The sequence below is a fragment of the Aplysia californica genome, unplaced genomic scaffold (assembly GCF_000002075.1).
Source record: "Aplysia californica isolate F4 #8 unplaced genomic scaffold, AplCal3.0 scaffold00279, whole genome shotgun sequence".
NCBI lineage: Eukaryota > Metazoa > Mollusca > Gastropoda > Aplysiida > Aplysiidae > Aplysia > Aplysia californica.
The window spans coordinates 77,540-93,870 of NW_004797549.1; the positions used below are offsets into that span (position 1 = coordinate 77,540).

Below are 16,331 nucleotides of genomic sequence, written 5' to 3' on the forward strand. Positions count from 1 at the left end.
TTATTCCAAACAAGAAGTTTATCTCTAACCACATATTTATACAGCTTTGTGTTTTAAAAAATTGCATAATATATCTTTCCTAGTTGTATGCAGGCTGCCAGGAACAGTTTAGAAATGACCATAAAAAATCTTTTTTTCTCAGAAATTGTTTGCAAATAGGTGCATTTTGTAGCTTTATCTCCACATAGCAAGGGGCTTTTTGAATTTTTGAAATCCATCAATAAACAAAAAAGTTACGAATTTTTTAATCAATTAATTTTTGGTACACTTTTATATAAGGAAAAAAAACCAAAATATGGGACGGTTTTCGATGAGTTTTGAGACAATATTCGCCATAACTCGCTCATTTCTCGGAGTATGTAAATGAAACTTGGCAACTAAGTACATTTTCTAGTGCAGAATCTAGTCCTGCTTTCAGTTTTTTCATAGCTATCATACTTTTAAAGTTATGAAGACATTTATTCGTAAAAATGTGGCGGTTTTCAGTGTGTTTTGAGACGAAAATTCATCATAGCTCGCTTATTTCTCGGGTTATGTAAATGAAACTTGGCAGTCTAGTGCAGCTTTTAATGCAGAATCTAGTCATACTGTCAGATTTCTAATATCTATCATACTTTTTACGTTGTAAAGACATTAACAGGTTAAAAAGGTGGTATTCTTTAAAGATTTATAAAGAACATTAGTCATATCTTCTCCCAAAGTCATAATATTTGAAAGGAATTTGGCAACATAAAAGATTCCTCCTTGCTAAGCAATGCTCAGGATCAATTTCTCACAAAAATGTAAGTAGAGAACTGGATTAGTAAAAGCATGCACACTTTGTAATTGAAGAAAGAATGCAGAATAGACTGACCGTTGTCATTGTTCTTCCTTTATTGAAATTTTTAAAACTTTCTCTGGACCTCCTTCCCGTTAGCCACGACCCAATACCGTCCTCCAGCCCGAGCCATAAACTCCAAACTTGTCTCAACAACACTCTTCCTGGACACCCTACGTACGGGGTTGGTGACACAATGTTGTAAGTCCTCCTTCAGCTTCTGAATAAGGTCTTTGAATTCCAGGTAGGTTGACTTTGGAGAGATTACCATTGTCCAAAAGGGGCCAGTGACTGAATGAGAAAAAAAATCCTAAACACAAAGATAAAAGAATCAAACTTGGATCCAAAAGGGCGTCGTACAGACGGGTTTGTTTTGCATTTATGTTTTTATGGGATTCCAAAAGTTTGATGAAGTCCTCATCCACCCCTCATGATGGTGGAATACCTGGGCAGCAACCTCAAAGAGACCATTGAACCGGTTGTCTTTGTAGGATTTTATACAGCTTTTCATTCCTTTCTCTCTCCAGACAGTACGCTCCCCACTCATTCCTAAGTCCTCTGTAATCCCCCACAGGGCCCAACAAACCTGATGCATCTCTCAGCATCACAGCCACCGGTTGTTTTACCTCTCCCTTTGGAATGAATTCCAACTTCTTGATGGCTGTGAGCACATAACTGTGAAATCCTAGCAAGACATGCGCCGCACAGTGTAGATGCTGCACATCTGTCGCTTGCTCTCCATGTCTTTCCGGCATCTCATCTCTCTATTCGTCCAACAGCCTGTTGCTCTTCTTTTCATTCGCTGCCCTGTCATTCATGTAATACTTCATCTTTTTTAAAATCTCAATCTTTTCACTTTCCTTTGACTTTCCCATGACTTCTCCTAACTTTTCTGTTCTCTCCTCTGCTATTGCCTGTCCAGTCTCTGACACAACTGATGTCCAACCCAAACAGTATGCTTCTCCTTCTTCCGTACTGATCGACGTATCCAGAATCTTTACTTTCTTCCTTGTTGTTCCATCTTTATGCATACCAAATCCTTTGCTTCTTTTCAGTGCCTTCTTCCTGATGAAAGTCTTCGCCAACACCTGTCCCTCGTCAACAATCCTCTGACATGCTGTCCTACTCGGCAGCTGACTAAACTTCACTCTACAAAATGATCCAACAGCTTCCATCACCTGTCCAATCTTTCCTGTAGCCACTTCCAGTCCTGTCAAATCCATCACACAAAATCTTGTCTCATCTGTAAACTCTCCCTTTGTGTTTGTAGTCTCAATCTCAACTTCTGCTTCTTTTTCCTCCTCAACCAGCTCTTCAGCTTTCTTTGTGTCATGTCTCCTTCCATGGTATCTCGCTCTTGCAATTGCTGCCTTCTTCTCCTTCAGCAACCTTCTCACTTTTTTCCTCTGCTTGAACATCTTCGTCTTGAGTTTGGCATTTTCCTGTATTCTTTCCTTCAGCTGCTTTTTCAAAAACTCATTTTCTGTTTCCTTCTTATTTATTAGCGAAGTCAACCTGCTTTTCTCCTGCCTGAGTCCCATCCTGAGCTTAACATTTCTTTCTTCCCTTCTCTTCATGTTCTTCACACTGTACTGACTTTTCATTTTTGCCTGTTTTATCATTTCCTGTTTCAATTCGTCATATTTCTTTTCCATCAAAGACAGTTGTTTCTCCTTTTTCGCGATTTCATATGTTAATTTGTTCGCCCTTTTCTTCGGTGTGATTATTCTCTTTCGCATGATTGGATCTTGTGAAAATGAGTGAGGCCTATGTGTTGATGGGGCCGGTTCAGAAAATGAGTGAGGCCTATGTGTTGATGGGGCCGGTTCAGAAAATGAGTGAGGCCTATGTGTTGATGGGGCCGGTTCAGATGAAGTTGAAGGGGTCGGTGAGAGCAGAAGTGGGTCTGATGATGGGGCCGGTTCAGATAAAGTAGATGGGTCGGTGAGAGCAGAAATGGGTCTGATGATGGGGCCGGTTCAGATGAAGTAGAGGGGACCGATACAGACAGCAGAGTTGGGGGAGGGAGTATGAATACATCCTCCCTAAACTAGGGATGGGCAGGTTAAGGTACCCAGTATCGGAACTCCCGGCTCTACCGAAGGAGGTGTCAGTACCGGCACAAGGCCTCCAGTACCGGCTCTCGGATGGAGCCAACAGCAACGGTTAATACCGGCTCTGAGAAGGAGCCGACGAAGACGAGGTTTTTTTTCCTTACCGGGCCACGGGAAGTGTGCAGTGTGTAGGCTTAGGTCTAGCAGCTGGGGCGTCAGATGCACAACGCAGTGGGTGACCTTGATACAGGACTTCAGATTCAAAATTGACAATCAAAAACGAAGTGTTTGCTTAAATTTAAAATATGGCTTCAAATCAGGTTCCACGCGAGCCACTTTGCTTATTTGATACGCTGATTCCGAAAATGAAATCAATTTTTAGCGGCGATAACTATTTTTAAAATTCTGCTTGCAAAATTTAATCCCATGCGGCGGCAAACTTCAAAGGTATTTTGTGTCACAGTTCGCCTCTCCAATTCTGACTGATGTGTGTGTGTGTGGGGGGGTTTGGGGGGGGGGGGGGGCGGGCGGCGCTGATCGTGGCGTTAGACGCAAGACGCGAAGTCTGTGACGTCACCTACTGGTGTCACTCTCAGTACCAGTACCGGAGCCGGTACTGGCGGTTCTCGGCCGAGAAAGTACTGACACTGGATTTCGCCGGTACCGCCCACCACTACCCTAAACCTCTGCAATGGAGCACCCCTCAATTTCGACGCCTTCTTGCCGATGTTGTACATTTTTTACCGCAGCGCTTTGGCAGGAACTGACTCATTTTGAAGCCATTTCAGAAGCCAGTTGGCTGCGGTGATCGATTTCATTGTTGACGTTTCTCTAATCATGTCTAAAACGATGCCATTTGTTAGTAGTGTAGTGGCAGGGGCCCCGTATTTTTCAATAAGATCGTCTCTGTGTATATCCATTGTGGGACAGTGTCCTATTGTAGGGTAGATTTAAGATGCGCTTAGATAATATATAAGTCATGGGAATAGTTCGCATGTGTAGGCTACAAAAAAAAAAAACTCGTACTAAACAGATTTTTATATCTCTCCCCCCCACCCCCACCCCTCTCTCTCTCTCTCTTTCTGTCACACACACACACATGCACGCGAGCATGTACGCACGCGTGAACGATAGCAATGTAAGAACGTGATCATCTTCCCAGACTGGACTGAATTTTTAATAATTATGTATCACACTCTATAATAACAATCTTTCTGACCTCCTACTACCTCACTTTTCGAAACACAGCAAAGTGGACGAGTCCAAGTATGTGCTTTCACAAGAGGGGGGAGATAGGGTTTCATAACGCAAACACAATGGTCATATCACTTCTCAAGATGTTTCCTTTTCTGTTTCTATTCTTCTCTCATGCAATTAAACAAATAAAAATGACTACATCTATTGTATTGTGACTAAAATGCGACACAAATGCAAGTTATCAACCCCCCGTTTGGTGTTCAAATGTCCTTTCCCCCCCCCCCCCCCCCGCTTCGAGTTCATATAACCGGGCCTCGTTTTGCGGCCCATGGCTGATGACGTCACCGGTGGAATTTTCCGAGCCGCCAGTCGTTCACCCAGCATGCGCAAATGGCAATGCCGTTTTACCTGTAGTTACCCCCACATTTTAAGGGAATAAAGAAAAATGGTGTACAACTTACCAGTCAGTTTGACAAATCACAGCTCCAGAAAATCTTCAAACCGCACCACATTGAACACTTTCGCAAACGTTTTCGACGGGTTACTGAATGAGTACAAAGTTGTCAAACTAAACACTGCGAGATTGGCCTCTTTTCTGATTGGCTGCCAAGTTTCATTCATATCCATTCACGAGAAGCAACGTGAGAGCGAGTTGAAGACAACAACCTTTGCGTTAGCTCGTCCCACGAAACACCCCCGCGGCGGGGGTCAAAAATCGGCAGAACAAAATGCGCTCGGTGGGCATTGCTAAATAGTTGTCAGATTTTACTAATTTGCTGAAATTTGAATATGTTATGTATATATGAATGCACAGTCTGGACAAAAGGGGAGGAGGGGGGGGAGTTAAAACATTGGTTTTCAGGACCAACTCTATGAGTAAAGTCTTGAGTGTGATCCTTAACTCCACTGCAGTCAAAGCATCATTAGACCCAGCCGTAGATCTAGTCTCTGGCAGCTCTAGCGTTGATCCCCTGCCACTTCCATTATCGTCAATATTATCATCGATGTTATGCGAAACAATGCTATTGTTTTCAACAGTCATATCTACTGATATATCTGACTAGGAATCATCATATGGGTCTGGTTCAGAATCAAAAAAGCCAAAAATATTGCGGTCTGATGGGCCTGGCAGCGAAAAGTCACTCATTGTAAAAATTCCAAATTCTTGGAGTAGAACTGCACTTATGACGTTATCGATATTTTCTGCTCTCGACAGATAAAGTTGACCAGCGGTATAGGGTTTAAGGGTTAACACAAGGAAAGAGCAAGACCGACTGACAAAAGCAACAGAGATGAATAACTGGACACGATAATGGCCATTTTACACCAGAAATGAGCAAGATGGATTGACAGAAACAACAGACCGAAAGTGAAGAAGAATAACTTGACACAATAATGCTTCTTTAGCACTAGGAAAAAAACAAGATTGAAAGACAGAAACAATAGACTGAGAATACAGAAGAATAGCTTACCAGTGGCAGAACCCTCCAAATACCCGCATAAATATATAATCAATGAGTCAATGTTATAATCTCCTTGAAAAAAAAAGCATGCGAGCCCACGATGGTATGAACCAATAGCCCAGTCAGCCGACAGACATCATCACACACACAAAGTCTAAAGAAACTAGAGCTCGCAGATTCACAGCATCTCCTAGATAAACATAAAGAAAGCCATGTATCCTTGTGCACCCATTTGAAACTGAAACAATAATAATGAAAATAAATGTAACTGACAATAAGAGTGAAAAAAACCCAACCCATGTACAATCCAAAAGCTGAAGGCCCACCCATCAACAATTTCGTCCATACTCGTCAAGAAAGTTTGAATACCCCGCTGTTCTTCATCCCTCTCATCTCCTCTTTCTTCTGCTTCCTCCTCTGCTGCTCCAGCTGTCTCTCCATCCTCTCCTTCTTCTTCTTCTCTTTGATGGCCTCCTCTGCCTGCCAGGTGAGATCCTCCAGGGCCTCCCCAGTGTCCCACGCGTTGGTCCCGTCCTCCCACTCGCCCAGCTCTGAGGTCTGGTGGAACAACAGGAGATAAAAAAATGTCATAGCCACATCATAGCATTTAATCCTTGAGTTTGTTTGTTTGTTTTACTATGGTTTTACGGCGCTCGCAACTCCATAAGGTCATATGAGCGACGGCAAAGGGGTAGATGTCAACAGCGAAGTCCAAAAAGGGAATCAAGCTTACTCTGCTCACCTCTCTGGCCTCAACAGCACAAAGTCTGCTTTGACTGTCAAGGCACTCCGGAAATAGCAGTTCAAGAGAGTGACAAACATAAAAAAAGAAATAGAGGAAAAATTACAGTAATAAGGATGAGGAAAGAAAAATCAGCAGTTCCGCCTATGTTGTTCCTGCACAGTATGAGCATGACATTGATGAATCAGCCCATTTACAATTCTACTGTGCATAAGAACATCTTAATATCCCCTTTGGGAATAGCCAAAAGACACTTCAGTCAGTAGCACTGCCATGGGGGGAATGAGTTTGTAAAAAATAAGAGAGGATAAGATAAGACAAGATAGGACAATATTGGATAAGATAAGGTAAGGTGAGATAAGATAAGACAAGATCAGATAAGATAAGATAAGACAAGATAAGGTAAGATAAGACACACACAAACAATAGTCAACCAGTATCATATCAAAAAGTATCTTTTCTTAATTTCTAGTAGTCACACATGAGAATTCACAACAGCGTGTAGAAATAATTTTCATTCACGATTACAGCAAGTCTAGGGGTTCTTGCATAACATTTGTTACCTAACCGTCATAGGATTAGTTCCCAGTGCAACAACAAAGGACATTAAACCCAAAACCAGCGGGAAAATGCCGATTTCTCTAATTTCATTATTTTGACAAGTGCCTGATTTCACCACGCTCCCCCAACATATATGAGCAGAAGGTCAGAGATGTTACAAGAGAGTAATAAACACAAAAAGGATGGTAGTTATTTGATCAGAAAGAAGGAAAGAATATTAAGCCACACTAGAGCACCCGCAAAATACCTACATTGGAACTACAATAAGCTTTCAAGCAAAAGAGATATATAAAAACACTACAAACCATCATTATAACTTTAATAGCAACAAATTTAGGCCAACACCCCAAACTGCGAGAACAAACCGTCACTTACAAGGGCAGGCACATCAGACATGACAGTCATTCTGTTCATCAGTGACCCTGTTGTGCTCGGAGGAGGGGATTCCTTCTTGCGTATCAAAATCTGCAGAGAGAAAAAAAATTAAAAAATTAACAGTGCCTGAATCTGATTTGAAGTAAATGAATGTTAATGAGCTGTGAAGACAGTGTAACCAGCATCTCTAAAGGCTTTAAAAGGACATACTCCAGACTCTTTCATCTACTTGATTACTTGATCATGGGAACAACATCATAGCGCTCCAGGCATGGCCATACGTGCTCCCCGCCCAATATCCACCTCAAGAGTCCATCTGCTGATCATTCCGGTGTTCATTCAGTACCATTCTGGTTCTGCCACTTCCTCTTTCATTTACTAAGTATTATGTCAACATTGTCCTGCACTTTATACTTCCATGAGCCATACGAAAGGATGTTTAAAATATGATAATTCTCTTTTCATGTTTTGGAAAAACTAGTCAAATGGACAGCAATAATAAACAAAAAGAAAAGAAATAGGATCATTTTTCATGAAGTGCCATCATCATAAATCTTCTCAAAAAACATGTTGTAGTGTATTGCTTTTCAATCAAGTCACACTTCCAATATAATAAATAATAAATGACATTTACATAGCGCTCAACCCCGAATAAAGTACACAGGCTCTGAGCAATATCATATAAAAGCAACAAAGAAAACAGTTTGGGCTGACTCGTAACGCTTAGAAATGTTCTATGCCCCCACTGACAGGCACCAGAAGCGAGGGGAGGATGGGATGTTGTGTAGCACACTGCTATCAATAAGCTATACAGGAAGTTGAGGAAGACTATAATAAAACCGGCCCCGTTGGATTATGCGATTGTGCGTTGCGGCGCGGCCGCGTTTTTTTTAAAGCGCAATTCTGCAACACTTGCATAATTTTGGATTCCCCGCGTTTTTTCACGTTTTTTTTCCAGTTTTTCACAAAACAATTAATTAACACCTCGCCATTTGACTTAAGGGAAGTAATCACCGTAATAAGTCTCATTTAAGTGACAAGTTGATATTTCCCTTGTTAGAAGATCTTGGTTATGGGTTGGGATTTTGTTCCTGGGCATGTTCAATTTTTCAATCCATCAAAAGTTGTTGTTCTCATGTCTGCTTATGTTTCGTGTTTGACAGGTGTCCCTGGTTTTAGTAATGTGCCAGCATCAGAGGTCCAGAAGTCCTTTTTTTTTTTACATTTTTCTTTCCACTATAGAGAAATCTGCAGCTGAAAGTTACAGAGATCATATTTTTTTGGTTGTTTTTTTTTTCTTTCCAAATACACAACAAATTACTGATACTGATATGTTCTGTTTTCAATTTTTCTGTACATCATGAAAATTCTTGTTGAAAAGAGCAAAACATGTCGTGAATGGTGATATGGTAACTTGCATAATTTTTTCATAATTTTGCTTTTTTTTTTTTTTCATAATTCCGCCATCTAAATTTGAATAATTCTACGGGGACAGATAAAAAGGAGAAAGAAACATGGAAAACAAACTTGACATTTAACAGTGCAGCTAGCAAGAAATGGACAAAATGACAGAGGTGCCAGTGACAAAAAAATATCGAGAAGGACAATAAAGTCAAGCACTAGATGCAACAGTTGACTTATTACTTTAGGCTGCTTTTTCACATCAGGCGTCATGTCTTGAAAGAAATTGGGCTCTGGTTCGGGCTCTGGTTGTGACATTTTCTGGTTGTAGTAGTAGTTCTGAATGCTGGAGCTGGGCACACCTGGCCGTGCCACCGCTCCATTGGCACCCTGACTTTGAGCAGGGCCAGGACCAGGGTAAAATCCTGCCTGTGGTGGCTCAGGGCCGCCACCTACAGGAGGTTCATTCCATGAGTCCCACGCCTCCATCTCAAGCTGACCGTGAAGGAAAGAAAAGATATACTCCAGTTATGAAATTTGTTTTAGTAACCATTTTATGGAACTTGCAACATGATTATAGGTGTTACAAGAAAAAAATTTTTTTTTTAAAAAGAAGAAGGCCAGATAAGGACGATAGATGTTTGACAGGAAAGAGAAAGCAAACCGCACGAGAACACCCACCATCCAACCATTAATTATGAAAAGCCATTTTGATAATTAGTCCATCTTTTTCATTGTACTCTTATGATTATAATGTGATATGCATATTCGTCGTTGATTGTTCTCTGATAGTATGAATAGCTGCTTATGTGTTCGTGGTAATCTATTTAAGAGCATTCATATAATGCATGTTCATTCACTTGTATTTTATGTTACTTTGAAGGTCACCTATAGCGGCATTGTATGGAGTGGGCACTTCAGAAATTATCTGCTTTACTATTACTATTAATGTGTTTGTAGGGAAAAAAAAAGAGAAATGAACAAAGAAAAATGAAAGGTAGAAAGGAAAAAAGCATCAATTTAAGTGAATTTTAATCCAGAGGCACTGCTTAGTTTTCTTTAGTAAGAGTTTTACCACACTTGAAACACAACATGGACATATAAGTGCCGAAGACTAGAAGTGTACAGTAACAAGAGAGTAACAAACACAAAAACAAAGGGGGAGAGATAAGGATGATAGATGTTTGATAACTCAACTAAACATAAAAAGTACACCATGTCGAAGAGTCTAAGTTGCCTCTGTCATAGTCCAACAAAAAAAAATATTTAAGAGTTGAGAGATTTCAAAAAGAGCTAATGATTTTTCAAGTAGGAATACACTTCTGAAAAAGTGTTAGCATTCAAAATCATTAGATATAGCACTACGAAAACATAGGTATTCCACTTGAACGTAAAAACAAGATGACACCAAACACAAAATATAAATAGATAGTATGGCAAGGAAGATTACATACTTTTTAAAAATAAGTTTTTGTGTGGAAAAAAAATCACATGCACTTGTGGGAAGGCAGCAGAGAGTAGACAGAGGATGGGTGACTGATGAGCAAAATGTCAGAAATTAGCACAACCCAATTTCATTGACTAAGGATTATACTGAGCCTTCTTTAATGGGGATAAATTGTGAGGCATCGTGGTGGAATCAGGCTCTCGTCAATATTTGGGCATGTAGAATTATTGGTATCATCTTGTAGCTTGTTCACTTGTCTTTATTTGGATGAAAAAAATATCCATTTATCTTGAATACAAGTGGAGATAGTTGCGAATGAAGGAGGTGGAGTTGCCTGTTTTCACAGGTACAATTAGTGAGAAAATGGCCGCCAAAGATTAGTTATTTCCTTAGCTTACAAGTTGGTGGTAACAGAAAATTTACATTTTTTGTACTTTTAATCAACGTTTTTCAGAAAAATCCACACAGAAACTAGTTCTTTAATGGGCATGAAAGGTGTTGAGCCAAAAAACAAAAATTTGATAAAAATTCACAAACCTGTGAAAAATGCAAGTTTCTGCACTTTGATAATTTTGACGAGAGCCTGATTCCACCACACTGGCTCACAATTTATTCTTTAAAAAAACAAACGAGGCCTGAAAGTATGTGAAGAAGGGACTTACATTTCAACCTAAACGAGATGTGATACAGCGGGACAGAGTTTGGGACTTCAGTGCTTTCATGCCATATCTCCATTTTTCATAACAGTGAAAACAGTTCATAACAAAGAGTGAGCTTAAGGAAAAGTCACATTTTCACAGTTTAAAAAATGGAAATACCACAGGAAAGCACTGAGGTCGCGAGTAGGAGATCATAGACCAGGACAAAAGTGCATGAAGAGCTCTTGTAGGTGGCCTGTACTCTGGTATGGGGTGAGAAAGGCTGATGATGATGTTGAAGATAATGACAACGATGATAATGAATGAATACATTATAATCTATACTTTCAGTTTACTTACCTCCTCCTCTTCTGCATTCACTTGTCCATAAGAGGACGGTGTGTCAATCCTCAAGTCACCAGTCCCAATGGACGTCAGTTCCGATCCATCAGATTCAGATGACCTCCGACGCCGACATACCAATCGGCGAAAAGGTCGGAATACAGAACAAAGAAGACTGTACACCGACTTGAAGACATTCCACACAACTTGTAACATGACTGCTAATAGCTTTCTTTTTGCTCCTGTCAAAGGGAAAGTATAAAAAAAGATTTTTTTAAAAAAATTTCTATCAAATAATAGATGGGACAATGGATTTATGGGCAACATTCAACCCCATGACTGTGCTAAAAACCTATAAACTTATCTCATGTCTCCATAATGAATCCACCATCCAGTAAATTATCCCTCAGTGACAAAAATTTCTGTTTTGTTTCATCACTATTCCAGCTTTGAGAAACTTTTGAATAACGAGAGTGACATCCTTTGGAAGCTTTGAGCTCATATTATATTATTATATGATATGATATGATATGATATGATATGATATATTATATTAAATATATTGTATCATATTATAAATAGACTATTGGACAATATATTTCTGGACTCAATAACTGATAAAACAAAGCAACCCAGAGCCGAGGCATTGAATGGGAAAGCTTGCTCAGTCCCAATACTTTGTTGTTCACATCCTTTATGGGTATAAATTCTACCCGATCTTGTCAATGGATATTTAAGCCATCTCTGCAATTCCTTTTCTATTGATGCTGCCTGGCACAGATAACATGAACACTCACACTCAAAATCATGGATAGCTCGTACAATATGTATGCTATTCCCCAACTAAACAAATATATACTTTTTAGCATTGGAAACTGTTTTCCTCAAACACCAATGGACATGTCAAACAGCGGATCTAAAAAAAAAAATTGATCAAATTAATATTTCCTCCCAATTGTCTTGAATTCAAATCGGCCTGTGTGTATGGAAAATAACACACCCATCATCATCAAGAATATCATGCTAAATGAGCCGGCGAAGCTTGTACCTGCACAACATGATACACACACAGCTGGTATTGAGATGCATCATCGATCATTACCTGTAGTGTACAAAAGGCCCAAGAACTTCGTTGAAACTAGTTATATTACGTGAAGCTGAGTGCTGGGTAGAAGGGTGTGATTAAAAGATGGGTAGTGTGGCACTCCATTTGGGCTGTATGGTGTGTACATTACGTTTCTTGTTCTTGTTCTTGTTTCAGGAAGCAACATCCCTGCACTCCGGACATGTCCATTGATGCTCCGTTGCTCTCTCCAAAATGTTGCCGAGGGTCCTTCTACTGATTGTGCCAGTGCACATCTGGTTGAACGTTCTTCTGTTCTTTCCTGCAAGGATGCCAGATTTTCCGCCTCCTTTTTTTTATTCCCAAAAGCATCATCCTCTCCACGGCAGTACTGGCCTCTGCCTCCCTATCTTCCTCCTCAATCAGTTGGCGAGAAAGACATTTCAGGATCTCGACCCTATCTAGTTGAACCGTATTGTCAACTAAGGTGGCCACACCAGCCAATCTGTCGGCTTTTTCATTTCCCCTAACACCGGCATGGCCAGGGCAGAAAATCCATGTGAGCGATCGTATAGGCGTTGGTTCGATAGCTTGAATCCATTCCGTTCTCAGGAAACCTTTTTCGATCCTTCTGAGGGTACACATGGATTCAGTGATAAGAACAGCATGGGTTGTGTGGGGGCGATCTTGGGTCATCCAATCAAGTGCTTTCGTGATGGCTTCAATTTCCATTCGCATACTTGATGTAGTCCTGCTGCAGGCTCCAGATGCACTGTGTATGATTTTTTTGTTGGCGAATGCAACAAATCCCCATCCACTTCTCTGGCTATCTCTTTTCACTGAACCATCTGTATAAATTATAGGATCCCCTGCTTTTGAGTTTGTGTCAACAATCTCGTTGATATTGCTCTCGTTGATGGCAGCCGCAACATTTCTTCTGTCTCTGCCCATGCTTATTTTGACCTTGGTGAGGTCCCTGTATTCTCCGGCCACCTGCTCCCATTCTTCGCCTGGTGGTAGACTCTCAGGTACACAGATTATTCTCAGGGAATCCTCTGCTTCCGCCATCCAAGATTTTCCTCTCTTGATTCTGACTCTCCTGTTGTCATGAAGTGCTTTGTGAAGTGGATGATCCTTCTTGCCCTTTACATTGAGATACATCTTTGCCTGAGCTATCCTATGGCGTACTCTGATGCCACTTAAACCTAGCAAGTAGCGCATGCACAATATTGGAGTGTCCTTGGTGCAGCCCAGCACTGCTCTCATTGCCTCATTCTGCACTCTATCCAGCTTTGCGATCTGTGTGTCGGACAGCGTGAGACAGCCCAATCCGTAATCAATGACAGACAGGATGACCAGCTGCAACATCAGGAAGAGCACTGTTTGCGGAATCAGAGCTGCTGCCATGATCTTGATTGCACCAACACCTCGTTTGGCCTTTGTTACCACATGATTCACATGCTTGTTGAAGGATAACGACCTGTCGAAGACGATTCCCAGATACTTCAGCTCTGACTGTCTGTCGATAATCTCATAGTAGCAAGTGATTGGTGGAGTTATGTCTTGGACAATCCTGTTGTTGAGGGAACACCAAAGTACCTGCGCCTTTGAAGGATTGATGACTGCTTCATTTTGGTCGCACCATTTTACAACTGAGTGAAGTCTTTTCTCCATGTTCCTTGCCATCTGAAGTCTGTCATCTCCGTGCTCGTATGCCATTATGTCATCTGCAAAGCTCAGGACACGTCCAGATTCTTTCTGATGCATCGTTACTTGTGCAGTGTACACATTGAAAAGCACAGGAGAGAGGGGAGATCCTTGGGGCAGTCCTGGAGCAATTGGTACCGGATCTGAAGTCCATTCACCCTGTCTCAGGGCCATTTTTCTCTCCACCAGGGCTACTGCTACCCATCTCACCAGCCCTCAGCAACGATTCTGGAGAAAGCGTCGCCAAAGGAGCACGTTCTCCGTCGCTCCTGCGCCGTTTCCCTTTTAGATTTTTACATTACGTTTGTGGGTGTGCTAGTGTCTGTACAGTCAAACCAGCCTTAAAAACGGAAACCTGTGCTAGATGGATACCTGCCTTAACAGAATTTCCCCACTCCCCCCTTGATAAATTCCGGGGTGAGAATAGAAATACGATCTACCTCTCACCCCGGGTGAGACTTGCCAGCGTAGGCTATTCTCACCCGGTGTGAAACAAGACCTGTTTTTCCTCATTTTGGAATACTGTCTGTCGGTGTGGATGATCAAATTGATAAAAGCCAAGAAAAAATTACGTTATAGCACAAAAGTAAGCTAATTTGATCGTCTCCAAAGATGCTACGGCTATTTCACTTTTCGAATCGAGCCGAACTACGCGGGTCGCCATTTTGTATTGCCCGGAAGTTCTCGCAAGATCTACTCCTCCCCTCTCTCTCTCTCTTTGTCTCTTTCTGAATACTGTCTATCGGTGTGGACGATCAAATTGACCAAAACAAAGTTTTAAAAAAGATTTTAAACAAGAAAACTAAATTAATTTGGTAGTCTACAGAGATGCTACGGCTATTTAACTTTCCGAATCGAGCCGAACTACGCGGGTCGCCATTTTGTTTTGCCCGGAAGTTCTCGCGCTACTCCTCTCTCTCTTTCTCTCTCCACTGCCTACAGACAAAATTGCACGCTTTTAGGCTAACATTAACAGTAGATCTAGATATATATCTAGATTCTAGATCTAGTAGGCCTAAATAGATCTAGAACGTTTGTTCACATCACAGAATTCTATAATTCTGTTATCACAGTGTAGAATTCTGTGGTTCAGGGTGAACGCTTCACTGGTTGGCCTAGGCTATAACGGTGAACGCCCACCGGGTGAGAATAGCCAAAAGACTCGCCTGCGCTATTCTCACCCAGGGTGAGAATAGAGGTGGCCTATATCTAAATCTAGAACGTTTGTTCACAGCACAGAATTCTATAGTTCTGTTATCAGAGTGTAGAATTCTGTGGTTCAGGGTGAACGCTTCAGTGGTTGGCCTAGGCTATAACGGTGAACACCCACCGGGTGAGAATAGCCAAAAGACTCGCCTGCGCTATTCTCACCCGAGGGGTGAGAATAGAGGTGGCCGTGTGTGTAAAATGTCTAAGAAGTAATGGAGTTAGGCCAGGACCACTTCTCCCGAAGAGTGCCTAGACCAGTAGACCTAGATCTAGAATCTAGATCTAGACTGCTTGAAGATGAAAATAAAGAATAATTTAACAATTATGAATCAATTTGACAGATTGATGAGATGAGATTGTCAGTGTCAGAACATGAATTCAGCGTCAGTCAGAATGATCCAAGCCCAAGCACGCACTGTTTACAACTTAAAATTTAACCCTTACGACCCGAGGCCCTAGTATTCACCTTCAGTTGTTTATACTGTACAATATGCAGTTTATAAAACTTCTGTCATCATGTTTCATATAGATCTAGATCTATATGCCACTCAGAAGTTATAATCGCAGGATGTGACAGCGGACCAGTGTCGGTCTCGTCTACTTATTCGTGTGGAAAATGGAAGTACAGAAGTAAACATTATCGATATTTATTCGAAGAGTTTATCGAGTATTTTTGACTGCTTATTCTTTACAAGTTCACAATCTTTGGTTTCAGCAATGCAATTATTACAAAAGAAATAATACTTTTTTTTATTATCGCGAGACCAGGCTTGTAGCCAACTTTGAAGAAAACATGAAATGTGTATTAATTTCCCACAATTTAATGATCCCATTATGTTCTGAGAGTAACAACATGAAAAGTCAGAGAAGCGCAGGGAAAAACAACCCATAGACATAGTTTAGTGACGATGGCGAATTATAAGTACTTGTACATGTATAGGGATAGAAAATGCCCAAAAGTAACGGGGAAGGGGGGGGGGGGAATCAAGTGTATAGACCTATAGACGTAATTACCAACGATAGATCGGTATGCTATTTGAAAAGCATGGTAAAAAAATAATACCGTTTCCTTTCTTTTTTCTGTGACACTGGGGGGGGGTTGAAGGGATGTACAACTCCTTTCAGACCATTTGTGTCTCTGTCATAACACGATCTGCTTCTGGTCTGTTGAACTTACGTTTCCAATTTTTTTTTCTTTTTTCCAAAAGTGGGGAAAGCGCCGCCGGCTGAAGTAAAATGATCAAAACAGATCTACGCATATTACATGTTAACCACAGGATTGAAGAATCGTATAGAAAAAGAAAATAACTACTTT

General features: G+C 41.0%; 2 protein-coding genes across 2 annotated transcripts; both read right to left on the reverse strand.

Moving 5' to 3' along the window:
• Positions 1 to 318: 318 nt before the first annotated feature.
• LOC106012166 lies at positions 319 to 3,175 on the reverse strand. The gene is made up of 2 exons (XM_035970524.1): positions 2,663 to 3,175; positions 319 to 2,584 (listed from the first exon to the last, which is right to left on the reverse strand). Exon 2 carries the CDS (start codon positions 2,554 to 2,556, stop codon positions 1,582 to 1,584), a length of 975 nt encoding a protein of 324 aa, XP_035826417.1. The 5' UTR covers positions 2,557 to 2,584; positions 2,663 to 3,175; the 3' UTR covers positions 319 to 1,581.
• Positions 3,176 to 5,872: 2,697 nt separating this feature from the next.
• On the reverse strand, positions 5,873 to 15,852 carry LOC101861897 (receptor-binding cancer antigen expressed on SiSo cells). Its single transcript, XM_005101345.3, has 5 exons — positions 15,483 to 15,852; positions 11,056 to 11,279; positions 8,854 to 9,105; positions 7,210 to 7,299; positions 5,873 to 6,089 (listed from the first exon to the last, which is right to left on the reverse strand). The coding sequence occupies exons 2-5, from the start codon at positions 11,251 to 11,253 to the stop codon at positions 5,883 to 5,885; spliced, it is 747 nt and encodes a 248-aa protein (XP_005101402.2). The 5' UTR covers positions 11,254 to 11,279; positions 15,483 to 15,852; the 3' UTR covers positions 5,873 to 5,882.
• Between the last annotated feature and the right edge of the window lie 479 nt (positions 15,853 to 16,331).